The following is a 14,563-nucleotide window of genomic DNA, read 5'->3' on the forward strand; positions in this document are numbered from 1 at the left end:
TTATAGGATCGGAAAATATCCGCTCGGGGCGCTGTCCTCTTCGTCATTCACCGTCGTGAACATCGCTCGCTTAGTGTGTTGGTAGTCCTGTCGTTCGTTACAAAGGAGGTCGCCAGAGGCGCCACCGTCGTCTTGTGTGACGTCTGCTGCGAACATCGCGCTCTTCGTATGTCGCGGTTGGTAGCTCTGTCGGGTTTTACCGAACTCTTCCGATGATGTACGATGACTGGACTTCGGCGTTGCCGGCAGCGTCGCCACCGCTGATGTAGTGCAAGCCGATCCGACATGGCCGAATTGATTACATTTAAAACACTTCAATCCTTTGCTTTTATGCGGGCAATCGGATGATGCACGTCCAACTTCACCACATCCATAACACCGAATCCATGTTTTGCCGCTTGAACGATGTTTATTGCTACTACTCACTGCTGAACGCCTTTGCACCTGTGCCGCACTTTGCATCTTTTTTGTTATGGTTTCATAAATCTTGAGCTTATCTTTAAGGTCATTGTAGGATGTTACACCATATAGCATGATTTTATTTATTTCTATATCCACTATTCCATCTACTATGTATTTAATTGCGACATAGTCGGGCATCTTTCCGCGTTTTCCGAGTTCTTTCATAATGAGCATGTAGTCTAAGCAAGTCTCATTAGGCTGTTTCTTCCTGCTGCTCATTAATTCATAAATAGATTTGATATCGACATGGTCTGGGAATTCTTTTAAAAGTGCCGCTTTGAGCTCTTCCCATGTCTTGTGTGGTCGCTCCGCCCGCAACCATAGCAGTGCCGTGCCCGTGAGCGCTCTTCTTGCTATCAGTAGCTGCTGAAGCGGTGTCCATTCGAAGATTTCGGCGTTGGATTCTACGTCTTCTATCCACCGCGTCACCGAATAAGTGTCGTCGCGACCGCTGAAGTTGGGAATCAGCCCGGCTGTCATATGAAGCATGTTGCCGCCACGTTTGCTCACCTCGTTTCCATCAGAGCAGTCGGCATAGTCGTCCTGCCTGCGTTCTTATGCGTCTTTAGGCATTTCGTCTTATCATCTTTCCCGTCTTCGTAACCGTAGCAAACCGCCGCCGCCGTCGTCGCAGACTGCACACGTCGTATTTCTCCCGCCGGGCCAATATCGTCGTTCTTTTTGTAGATATCCCGGACGAGCCCCCAATTATGTAGGATCGGCCGGCGAAGAAAATGCAGTTTTAGCTTTTAGTCTTTATTTTCTTGAATAAAATTACAAAGAGCACACGCTCTCGTTTGCAACGCTACGCCATCTTTTTATTTATTCTTTTTCTAATTCTTTTGTTTTTCAAAATCTCCTCCATCCTTCCTCTCTTTCACACTCATGTCTTCTCACTCACACTCATTCATACTTAACATTCTACCTGTTCTACATAAGTTTTTGAAAATATCAGCGCATTTTTATTATAAACCTACGAGATAAGTAGTAAAAAAAATAAAAATAAGGAAGGCCTTATTTGGTGATATTACCTTAGTTTTTTGAATAAATTAGGAAAAAAAGTTATAACATAAACGTTATAATGATCCGTAAATTAATTCGTGAGCCTATGACTAGATGGCGTTACAAACGTTATAATGATCCGTAAATTAATTCGTGAGCCTATGACTAGATGGCGTTACAAACGTTATAATGATCCGTAAATTAATTCGTGAGCCTATGACTAGATGGCGTTACTGATCTCGCGAAATCAATATATGAATTGTCACCTACCGGCAGTCATGGATAAATAATTGCAGTTTAGGCAAAAAATTTAATACGCGGGTGGAATACAAAGCAGATAGACAAAGGACGATGGCTCAGATAACGGAGCAAATTCGACTCGTGCTGCGTGCATTGTTTAAATATTATTATAATTGGCAAAATTCTACACAATACCTAAGTGTTGTGAGGAGTGATTTGTGTGCGAGTAGAAAGTAGAGTAGTAGCAGTAGAGGCAGTAGAAACGGGGTAAGTGTTTGCGTCTATTCTCCGAAGTGTAAGCTGGACTAGTAGATTTTTTGCTAGTTAGCTGACCGTACCCTTTGTCCTAAAGCTTGCGGAAACGCGCTTATTGGCAAGCGGCTGAAATCGACGGGTTGAAAATCAACCATTCTTGAAGTAACTTACCGTTCGTACCCTACCCTAACTCTACTAAGACACACGTCTGTGTTTACCGTTGGTCGTCTCAGCCGGTATTAGAATACTTGGCATCAACATTTCGAGTGACATCCAGTTCCGTGGCCATCTGGAAGATAAGGCTAAATTAGCCTCGAAAAAGCTAAAAAGAAAAGGTGTGCTGAACAAATCGAGGCAGTATTTCACTCCACCCCATCGCCTGCTTCTATATAAGTCGCAGGTTCGGCCCCATGTGGAATACTACTCTCATCTTTGGGCACCCCAGCTTCATTCTCTGGACCGCGTTCAGCGTCAGGAAATTTCGAACCGACTTGACACTTTGGCAATGCGTAGAGATGTAGCTTCGTTGTGCATTTTCTATCGCCTATACCACGGGGAGTGCTCTGGTTCATGACTGTTTTCGCCGAAAAGTTCTCTAATATGTAGTATACAATAAATTAAAATACCTAAATAAGGGGGCGGCAAAATTGTCTTCCGCCCCGGGCGGCCGACACTCACGCTACGCCACTGTCTACCATCCATTTAACGTTACCTTATCCTTTAGTAAAGCAATTTCATTAATCTCGAGAGATCTCGTCTAGTTATTTTTCGAACGAGATTATCGCTAAATGTACAAGATTTCGTCCACGATGATTTTTTTTTTAATCTTTACCCCACATTTGGATATTCTTGTGTCGTGGGTGGGTTTACAAACATACAGTTCCACATGCATATGACACCCAGACCCGAAACAACAATTTGTGGATCACACAAAGGTCCGTACGGGAATCGAACCCGCAACACGTCTCACGGCAGCCGATTGCCCAGCCATCGCGCCCACCGAGTCGTCGAGTAACGCTCAAACATGATCGAGGACGCTTTGATTGTATACAAGCAGAGAGCAAGTTGCAGGTTAAATACGGCTTCAAACTACGTGGCCTCGCTCGATTGATGACAGATTTCAATGTTGTCGGGTGAGCAGTAACAATTTTTACAGTTGACTGACAACAGATGACAGATTGTATTTACTCGTGCGCACATGGTTGTAGACCATTAGGCATATACAATACCTACGCAAACGCAAATTATCTTAATGTATGACAGTAAAAAATGTACAATTCAAATTTTCATGTCTTTATTTATATAACAAAATAGTACAATATAGTAAATAGGTATTTTTGTAAGATAACTAAATAACTAAATAATATTACAATCATGTTTATGGCCTACTGAGATTGGCACGTGGTTACTACCAGCACAATATGATTGCACCGACATCATTATACAACACACACACACACACACACATAAGTACTTCATTTCGTTTAGTAACACTGACTTCACATATTTCGTTTCATTCGTCAGTCATACTACAATTATTACTCAGTACAATAATAATAACATCGGGCGCATCTTGCCAACTACATAGTCTTCATACATGAAAGTTTACAAACTTAGGACAAAATCTTCATACTGTTATTAAGTAGGTACTCCTCTTACTTACAGAACATACTTTTGGTACTACATGTAGGTGTCCCAAAACTCAACGATATAAATTAACCCAGTGGATAGGCTCTGGAAAGCACAAAAAACATTTTTTGAAAAAGTTACACAAGGAAAACCAACTACTGTTGCAATTAGACACTCCTCGACACATTTTCAATTATCCTGACAACAATTTTACAAATATTTATGTTTTTTTTTTGAATTAATAACTTAAACAGTGCTGCTATCTGCTACAATCTCTAAAAAACCGAATATAATGGAAGGTTTTTCGCAAACTGCAATCAAAAATAAAATTGTATCAGGCAAATGCACTTTATCTCACCATAGTGGAAAAAAAGTATTAAGAACCCATGGCACTATATTTAAAATTGCCACATTTAATCAAGATTCTAACAAAAATGGTACATATAATAGGTACTCTAAAAACGAACACGCAACCTTTTCCTAAATTAGAACCCAATTTTATTCCTTGTTATTTTCGAGGGTTGTGCTCCAGTCGTCTATGTATGTGTACCCATGAGTACATCTAGTTTGAATAGAATGGGTTAAGAAACAGGGCGTATAGTTTCCTCAAGATCGGAAAGGATATAATATTATGCACGTATTATTGTATTCAAACCAGTTGTACAATAAAAACTAGTACACAGGCGACTCGAGTACAAGTTTCGAATATAACTAGGAGTGAAATTGATATAAAATGGAGAGGGAGTAAAAATCTTTGCATTTTTTTGTTAAAATTTTATTCTGGGTAGCTGTTTCTAAAAAAAACTACCTGAGACTGTAGCAGATGGCAGCACTGTTCAAGTTATTATTTGGAAATGTGTCGAGTGTCTGATTACGGGAGTGGTTGATTTCTCCTGTGCCACTTTTTCAAAACCAGCCAAGTGCGAGTCGGACTCGCCCATGAAGGGTTCCGTAGCAGCAAAATGGTTGGCATAATATAAAAGTTATAAAATAACTTGGTTTTACATAGTGTTTGTATGAACGACAAAGTTATTGTTACAAAGTTGCGTGTTTTGAAAATGGTTTTAGGAACCTTAATGCATTTTCACCATCAGGGATAGGTTAGTTGAAAAAAAATAATTTTGAATCAGTTCCATGTATTAAAGGGCCCTTTAATTTTTATTCAAAATTGAATAGCGGGTACCAGAATACTTTGTAGGTTGATCCTACAAAGTTTCAACTATGAAGACCCAACAGTTTCGGAAATAAATGGCTGTGACATACGGGCAGACAGACATGACGAATCTATATGGATATTTTTCTTTGTGCTTTCCAGAGTTGTCATAAATGGCCTCGCACCGAGTGTGTTGGGTTTTGGGACACTATAATATACCGTATGACTGGTGAGATACCTTCAATACTTATGGAGAGTACTCGGCACTCGATTCTCGTTAACTTGATATGAAAAAAAATTGGTGCTTAATTTTTTATCGAAATGTCTCTAAAAATAAGTGAAATTGGGATAGGTCTCGATGTAGGTAGCAACAGCTGCACAGTGTAGGTACCTATGTATGCTGTGTAGATAGCGCGCTGCGCGACCCGTGCGTCCGCGCGGTGGCCAAGTATTCCGCAGTTAAATACTGGACTCTCGGTGTACTGTGTACGAAGTTTACTAAGAAGTTATTCAATATTTCATTTTTATGTTATTTTAATTCATGACATATGTTCGCATACTATCACATCCTCAAATATTGAACGTATCTCACCAGTCAATCTGTATATTATTATGTTTTACTTTCTTACATTTATTGTTGGGAAAGATTCACTTAATATAACACTTATTTTCGCCATACATATAAAAAAAACTGAGGTTTTAATTAATATTAAGAGTATTCATATTAGTCCGACTGGTTTCGAGTTATATCGGGGTTCTCCTTTGTGAAAGTTTAACGGTTTAACTTGACGGAGTATTTTAGTTCCGTACGTGACCGCCAGAGGCGCTAAAAATTTTATCACACTAAAAATACGTCGAACGGCTTGTCATTCATGGTAGACGGACTAAATCATATCTAAGATTCAGTATCAAGTTATATATCATGTCTAACATGAAATATTTATGAGAATTTTAGAAATTGAATAAGCCGATTTCTTTGGAATCACGAATACGACTAGACAGACGAGCTCTTTTGCTTTGTATTTACTACTTACTTACAACTACGATTCACGAACAATGTTCTACACGTTGGAATTAAAAGTATGAAAACGTTGGTCCACTATTTCAGTTTCGTTTTCTTGAGTCAATGTCCTATAATGTTACGCCTGGTGTAGTCCATTTGTTTGTGCCAATATTTAAATTTTAAGTAAGCACAAACATTGTATTATCGTTATTGCACAATATTATAACATGTTTAGTGTCCGCCACGGAACTGAGTATTGTTCATAGGTTTAACATATTTCCGCCGCAGGTATTGCATGGCCGTCGACTGCGTGGCGAGTGGAGCACGGTGTAGCATTAAACTGAACTAGACCTAGACGACAACAACTTACTTCGCTCACTTATAATTAGTTTACATTGGAAATATTTAGCAGCTTGGTGATTTGGTTACGTAGTATCCGCTTGTATCGCAGTCTGACGTAATTGCTGAGAAGATCGACTTGGGTTCGCTCCAATCTCTTCAACAATTCAACGTTACTTTGAATTTGCATTAACAACATTTAGATTCATAAAGAGATTGTACAAGAATTGTACTCGTATATTTAGAGATTCGACGAAAATGAAAAGTGCGCTCAATCGTTGAGCTAGCACTATGGATGAAGAGATTGAGTACAGTGACACGGCGCGGCGCACGACTACGGCACGCCGCCGCGATACGCCCGGACGTCGCGCCACGCCTCCATGTGCCGTGGGGCCACGACGTCCGGCGTGCCGCGGGTAGCCAACTATCTCGAAATTGGAGGAAATCTAAGCCGGCGCCGGAGTTAACGGTATTAGCGTGGAGTCCTCGCCGTCCATCGCGGCAGACGACTTGTCCAGCGGGGGCGCCGCGCCCGACGCCAGCGTGGTGGCCGGGGGCGCGGCCGAGGGGGCGCCGGCCCGCGCCCCCGCGGCAGCGCCAGGTACAGCTTCTCCCAGAACCACGGGTCGCCCCAGCGCACGTACGTGTTGGTGGCCAGGTAGCGCCGCAGGCGGTCGTCCAGCGGCAGGCGGGCGGGGTCGTCCAGCAGCACCACGACCAGCCGCGGCCGCGCGTCGCGCAGCGCCAGCGCGTGCGCCTCCTGGAACTCGGCGCGCGCCCAGCTCGAGCGCAGGAAGTGTTCCGACACCACGGCCACGGTGCGGCGCGACGCGCGGACCGACGCCGCGATCTGCGCCGGGATCCAGCCGCCCGGCGCCCAGTCGCGGTAGTGCAGGCACAGGCGGTAGGGCGCCGGGCCGCTCTCCAGGCGCGCCGCCAGCTGGCGCACGAACCGCTCGTCGCCGTGCGAGAACGACACGAACACGTCGAAGCGGCGCGCGTCGTCCTCCGGCTCGGGCTGCGCCGGCAGCCAGCCGCGGCGGTGCAGCGCCGCCTTGAGGCGCAGGCGCAGGCCGGGCTGGCGCCACGCCGCGGCCAGCAGCGCGCCGCACGCCAGCAGCGTGGCCAGCGCCGCGGCCGCGCCCAGCGCCGGCGCCGGCCAGCGCGCGCAGGGCGCCGGGCGGGCCTGCAGCAGCGCGCCCCCGGCGGCGCAGCGCGCGGCCGCGGCGTCCTGTAGCCCCGCGCGCAGCACGGCCAGCGTGTCGGCGGCGCCGCAGTCGCAGGCCAGCGGGTTGTCGGCCAGCCGCAGGCCGTGCTTCACCAGCTCGCTCGCGGTGGTCGCGCTCAGCGAGCTCACGGAGTTGTTGCGCAAGTCCAATACCTGGAATCGATGTATTGTAATTTATATTGCCAGGTTTTGTATCGAAAAGTGGAAATGATTTATTTTAACTGAGCACTTACGATATCTAATTAAGGCGGGACCGTTGAGGTACGTTAAAAATATTACAGAAAGTAAGTCGGTAATCTCAAATTCCAATAAAAGTTATCATTTCCGAACGGGACAAAGCGAGCGATCACCGTAATGGAAGAGTTCGTAGTCACCGTGAGATTGTGCGGCAAGTCGTCCAGGTCGACGCGGTCGATGCGGTTGTCGGCCAGGTACAGCTCCCAGTCCACGGGCGGGCCGCGCGGCGCCCGCACGGCGGCCACGGCGGCGCGCACGGAGCGCAGGCCGGCGCCGGCGCAGCGCACGCGCAGCACGGGCCGCGGGCCGGGCCGCCAGGCGCAGGCGCACGGCGCCCCGCACGTCACGCCGGTCGGCGCGCCGGCGCACTCCAGCGCGTCGGGCGCGCGCCCCAGCTTGCCGCCGCCGGCGCAGCGCGGCTCCGCGGCGACGTGCGTGGGCCGCTCGTGGAAGGCGCGCGCGGCCCAGTAGTCGTGGCAGTCGCAGCGCAGCGTGGCGGGCAGCTTCAGTTGCGCGCGCGGCGACGCCGCGTCGACGACGTTGACGGCGTACTCGTAGTTGTCGCGCGTGTACTCCAGCGTGCTGATATTGTTGCCCTGCAGGTCCACGGTGACGTCGACGATGCCGTTGAACTGCATGTCTGCGAACTGCCTCGAAGGTCAGCGGGGACAGGGCGCGGGGCGCGGGGTCGGGGGGGTGATGGGGGGGGAGCTGACACTCACCGTGATATACTCGAACGAGTTGTACGTGAGGTCGAGCGTTTTCAGATGCGGCATGTTTTCCCGCCAATCGCGACAGATCATACTGCTGTTAGTCTTACTCAAACGGAGTTCCCTTAACTTCGTCAAATATTGTAGAGGTGATGATCCTGGAATTACATAATAAATCTATACTAATATTATAAAGAGGAAAGATTTGATATTTTGTTTGTTTATTCGTTTGTTTGAAATTGTGACAGCGGAATAGACTCCGAAACTGCTGATCTCGTGTTACCTCGTATTACATCAGTTTTGTTGCCGCAGGAGTCGTGGAGGTCGTTGCGGCTGACGTCCAAGGTAACGAGCGACGTGACGGCCGTCAGTGACGACAACACGCTGTGTGTGAACTGGTTACTAGACAGATTCAGCGTTTCCAGCTTATTTGTCTTCGCGAATAAGCCCCTGGAATGGTAAACGTTAGTGCGATACACACAAAAAATACAATCATACCAGCAAACGAGCGCAATCAACGAGTAGGAACCTCACCCTGGTAACTCCAGCAGACGATTATGGCGCAGATCCAGCAGCTTTAGCTCCGGCGCGTCGTCCAGCAACCCCGGCGGCAGATACTGCAGCGCCGTGGACATGAGGCGGATCTCTTCCAGCTTGGCCGCGCCGCGCAGCGCGCCCGGCTCCAGCCGCAGCGGCAGCTCGGCCATCTCGACGCGCAGCGAGCGCAGCGCGGCGCAGCGCTGCAGCCAGCCCGCCGGCAGCACCTCCACCTTCACGAAGCGCGCGTCCAGCGACTCCAGCGCGCACTGCAGCCACGGCGCCGGCCGCAGCTCGGCCCAGCCGAGCACCGTCAGGTTGAGCAACTTGGGCCCCAGCTCGCGCGGCAGCACCACATCAAGCATGTCCAGGGACAGCACGCGTAGCTCGGGGCCCATCTCCACGCGCACGTTGGGGCCGTCGATTACGACCAGTTTGGCCAGGTGCGGCAGCGCGGCCAGGTCTGCGGCCGTTACGTTGGTGCCCATGCGCACGAGGTCGAGCTTCTCCAGCGAGTGCGGCAGGTGGCGCAGCTCGCCGGGCGCCACGCGCACGCTGTCCAGATGTAGGCGCTGCAGCTGCGGCAGCGCGGCCAGCGCCCGGGGCGCCAGCGCCGCCTTGTACAGCTCCAGTGCGAGTACATGCTGGAGCTGCGCGAAGTGGGCGGCGGTGAGGTTGCTGACGTTGGTCAGCGACAGCTTGTCGAGCACGACCACGTTCAATCTCTCGAGCACTTCGGCATACGAGCTTTGTGGCGACGGACAATCCGTAAAGTATACCTGGCTTACGCGTAGTTGCGATTCGAAACTAGGTAATGCTGAATTGTCGAGTGTCAAACCTTTCGGGCATATTATTTTAAAGTATCTACTGTCTGTATATTCAAGAAAGACTGTTAAACCTGTTGAAACGAAAAAATTTTTTTTAATATTTAGATATATGTACATACATGTATAATAATTAATAATATTAGGTAGGTACTACTTAACTAGCTTTTGCCCATGGCTTTGCACACATTATATTCCAAGTTTTACATATAAAACAAATAAATACATATAACTATACAACTTTTATTCAAACTTCGAATAGCAGTTACCAGAATACATCAATCTACAGAGTTTCATCTATGTAGACCCAACAGTTTCGAAATAAATGGCTGTGACATACGGACAGAGAGATATGACGAATCTATAAGGGTTCCGATTTTGCTATTTAGCTACGGAACCCTGAAAAACCGCATCAAAATCCGTTGTGTAATTACAGAGAAAGCGAGATTGAGATTGTGTAATTACTAGGAAACAGTTCCGAGATAAAAAAAAATATTTCCTCGCCCCTATAAATAAAGTAAGTTAGAATAGTAGTTATTAAGACACTTAAATAAAGGTGATGTCTCATTTATTGCTAAGTAACTAACCGCGGCACCCAGAGTCACTTAATGGTTACTTAACCCGTTCTTAGCAATTGTTTTCGGAATAAAATTGTTACTAAGGAATAGTTAAAGCAATCATTAACTGACTCTGAGTGCGGCAGTAAGTCTCCACATTGCAATCCCATCATGGAGATAGTAATTATAATTAAAAACACTTATTTCAACTTGAATGTGAATAGTTCATTTTTAGGGTTCCGTAGCCAAATGGCAAAAAACGGAACCCTTATAGATTCGTCATGTCTGTCTGTCTGTCCGTCTGTCCGTCTGTCCGTCCGTCCGTATGTCACAGCCATTTATTTCCGAACCTGTTGGGCCTACATAGTTGAAACTTTGTAAGATGGTGTATTTCGGTAACCGCTATTAGAATTTTGAATAAAAATTAATAAATTTAAAAATTAAAGGGGGGACTCCATACATGGAACTGATTCAAAAAAATTTTTTTTTCAGCTTACATATCCGTGATGGGTGTCTATGGATAGGTCTTTAAAAAAGACATTAAGGTTCCTAAAACCACTTTTCGTCAAAATCAATCGTTTAAAAGTTAGACGCTTCCAAAGTGGAAAAATGTGTGTCCCCCCCCCTCTAACTTTTAAAATAAGAGAGTGAGAAAACTGAAAAAAATATATGCTGTAGATTTCAATGGAAACTAACAACGAAAATTGGTTTGAACGAGATATCATTATTAGTTTTTAAGAAATAAAACATTTTCAAAAACCGCAAATATAACTTTGTCGTTCATACAAACACTATGTAAAACCAAGTTATTTTACAACTTTTATATTATGTCATCTACTTGCTGTTACGGAACCCTTCATGAGCGAGTCCGACTCGCATTTGCCCGTTTTTTTTTTACTTAACTAATGTTAACAGCACAGGTTGTTAAATATAAATTAAAAACTTTTAAAGAAAACAAGCATTTACCTATGGTTGTTAAAACTAGTGAAACATTGTGTTAACAATTGCCAGCTTAGGACAATGGGTAATGCTAGACCCACCTCTCAATAGGAATAAGATACGGCTCTAAATAAATATCACAATAAAAGTTAGTGTTCCGACTAAGGTCAAAAGTTTGGTTTCAGTTTTCAATGATAGTGGCTAATGTTCCTGTAAGTGTTCCAAACTAATCAAATAATGATTGTAGGCTAGCTCACTTAATTATAAGATAAACATTCCAAAACTAATTGTTTACAACTTTACTACTCATACTAGTATCTACTAGAAATACAGTTTAATAATAAACCAACCTCAGCAAGCATAGCTTAACCTTGAAGATTGACTCATATTCATGATATTATTTTGAAATGAGCTGATCTTTCAAGATTGTAATATTATGTAGAAAGAAGATCTTTTTAAAAATTGTAATCTTTAAAACAACAATGTATCATAACAATGATAGTGGAACCAAATAAAGTAAACAAAATTGAATAGCAGTCACTAGTTAATGAAACCGACAGACACTTGCTATTATTGTTTTTGTAAAGTAACTGGGTGCTGTATAAATACATTTTATCCTTAAACTATAAATATGTAAATCAACATAGATTTTCTTCTAGTTAGAAATAGATTGAAGATCTAAACTTGGCCAACATAATATTACAGAAGATAACAAACTGTGTTGGTCGGCTGTCCGGGTTCCGTAGCTATGATGTGTTTGGTGAGGAAGATACAATAGTTTGTGTGGGCCTCCATCACAATAGTTGCCTGTATCAGGTTACTGATATAAAACCATAAACACCTGTTAATTACATTCAGGTTTGGAATATAAAATAAGCTATAATAATAAACTGCACATCTCAATAACAATTCTAAGCTGTAATGTACTATTACACTTTTTTCTGACTAGACAAATGCAAGCATTCAAAAGCTCCCTATGAACAGTTATTGAAAAGATACAATATTCTGAATCTAGAATCTAGACGATTACTTCTTGATGTGATGATGCTGCATGGCCTGTGCAACAATAGGATTATACCAATAAATTATGTATGGATATTACCAATAAATTATGTTTTATAACACCTAGAACTGTTCTCCGGCGGGGGGTGCGCATGCCTCGCCTGTTCCATACAGACATGTGTAAAACTAATGCTGGGACACGAGTGCCTCTCAGGCACTTAGTGGAAACCTATAACACACATTTTATGGACATAGACATCTTTTCACTTTCCCATCAAAAATTTAAAGTAATGGCCATTGAACTCCTAGACAACATGGCTTAGAGTAAACAGTTTTTTTTTCTTTCCGTAAACTTAAGTAAAAGTACTGTATAGTCACACTTCTGTTCTCTTTCTTTTTATACAATTTTGTTAATTCGTGGACAATGGTGTGGGTTATATGTTAACCAATTTTTTTTTTTAAGATAATTGTATTGTACTATTATAACATGTAAATGTTTTTGTCCCTAATAAATAAAATAAAAATAAAAATAGACATTTCAGTCTGACTGACATACAATAAAATGATAAGAAGAGTAAGGTCCTTTGATTGGTATATGTCTTAAACTACTGTCCAACCCGAGACGTCTTGCTCTGTAATTGGGCTTGTAACCATTTGACTCATCAGGCAGCCATTATAATTGGATGAAATGTCCAAAACAATGTATTGTGATATCACAATAATTATCCTATTATTGTAACTCATTAATTCTAGAATCTTCAAGTCAAAATAAGATTTCTCTAGCTGACATGCCGACCATAAAATGGTATTTATAATGAGCAAGGCCTTTCCATTAGCTAGATCTCAAAGTACTCCCAGGGTGGGGATTGAATTCATACATATTTGATCATTGCTCTATGTATTCATTTATTGAAAATTAAAATGATAAAACTGTTAGGTAAGTACAATAGGATCATAAGTTGGAAGGCAAAAACTAGTTAGAATTTAGTGAGGTAAGTAGGTAAGTACAGGTCAGTGAGTATCCTTAGGGGCGGGTGTATCATTATTTATGTAAGAGTAGGATCAGTCAGTTGGTCTTCTTGTACTTCCTAAGAATACTTAGTGACCTGAAATTGTATCGGGGCGACTCACCGTCAACGATGTAGTTGTGCTCGCTCGGGCCGCTGCCTGCGGCCGCGCAGCGCCCCGCGGCGGTGCAGCGCGGCGGCTCCACTGGCTCCGCGGGCTCCCACCACGCCCCGACCAGCGCCAGCACCAGAACCCAGCGCGCCATAGTTCACAAACACATCATTCTCGAACGCCACACAGATTTTGTAATTTGTACGAAAGCGTTAGGTATAAAAAATACTAATAAATTACTGCTGTATGAACAAGTCACTAAAATCGTCACTAAGACATCGATTCGTAAGCACTAAATGGTTTACTTTTTAGTAAATATACTAAGAATCTTAATAATAATTCTGGTTTTATCGCACTGGGTTGAGGATAAAAAATGAGGAAAACCCACACAAAACTCAACAGAACAGCACAACATACAAATAATGACAACTACCTACTACCTACCTATACTGGCAAGTCGCTCAGCTTGTTATTATAACTTGTATGACATGACGTTTCAACAATGATTGTGTTTGTAAATTTAAAGGAATGTGTGCGCGTGTCTCATTTTGAGCTTTCGCACTTAGTAATAAGGATCATTGTCAACCGTCCCAGGTGACCGCGATACTGACAGGCTACCTACTTAGTACTCGTTCGTTTCGTCGTACGCGCAAACCAAAGACTACAGAATATTATATAGAGAACAGAGTTTATAATGTCTATGGACCACTTGACCACTTCTAAAATTAATATCTATCGGCTGGCTGTCATCACTTTCGCGTTCCATTGCTAAAGTTAAGAGTGCTAGTGCTAAGAGTTAAAAATTCGTCACGAATGATTACGGAGCGAATTTATGTAGAGAGACTAGTAATGTAGGTTAGGTGGTAATTTACAAGACATACTAGATGCATATTATAAAAACTAGACCGACGGCGATCCACCCGCCAGGCGTCAGGCGCAGCGTAAGGAACCTTACGACGGGGTCTGCAGTGTCCAGGGGTAAGGTCGTCGTGGCGGTGTCTTTGGACATCGCCAACGCCTTCAACTCTCTGCCCTGGAGCTGCATTTTGGAGGCACTACGGTATCATCGGGTGCCTACCTATCTCCGTCGTATAGTCGAGGCTTATCTGACGGACAGATCCGTCATTTACCCCGGTCACCGAGGTCAGATGTCGAACATACAGACAGACAAAAAAAAATTTAATCACATATTTGGGTTTGGTATCGGTCCAATAACTCCCCCTGCTATTTATTCTTTCAATATTTTCAATGTACAGATTTGACCCTTCTACAGATTAATTATAATTTGAATGAATGAATGAGATTGTTATAAACGTAAGAGTAGACA

At 44.1% G+C, this 14,563-nt stretch overlaps 2 protein-coding genes across 2 annotated transcripts; both read right to left on the reverse strand.

Moving 5' to 3' along the window:
* On the reverse strand, positions 1–1,030 carry LOC126912844 (uncharacterized). Its single transcript, XM_050707139.1, has one exon. The coding sequence runs from the start codon at positions 949–951 to the stop codon at positions 1–3; it is 951 nt and encodes a 316-aa protein (XP_050563096.1). The 5' UTR covers positions 952–1,030.
* A 5,381-nt stretch (positions 1,031–6,411) lies between these two features.
* On the reverse strand, positions 6,412–13,888 carry LOC118270139 (protein toll). The gene is made up of 6 exons (XM_050706953.1): positions 13,249–13,888; positions 8,793–9,693; positions 8,542–8,708; positions 8,271–8,416; positions 7,686–8,195; positions 6,412–7,464 (listed from the first exon to the last, which is right to left on the reverse strand). The coding sequence occupies exons 1-6, from the start codon at positions 13,388–13,390 to the stop codon at positions 6,556–6,558; spliced, it is 2,775 nt and encodes a 924-aa protein (XP_050562910.1). The 5' UTR covers positions 13,391–13,888; the 3' UTR covers positions 6,412–6,555.
* Positions 13,889–14,563: the final 675 nt, after the last annotated feature.

The sequence above is a fragment of the Spodoptera frugiperda genome, chromosome 30, assembly GCF_023101765.2.
Source record: "Spodoptera frugiperda isolate SF20-4 chromosome 30, AGI-APGP_CSIRO_Sfru_2.0, whole genome shotgun sequence".
NCBI classification, from domain to species: Eukaryota; Metazoa; Arthropoda; class Insecta; order Lepidoptera; family Noctuidae; genus Spodoptera; species Spodoptera frugiperda.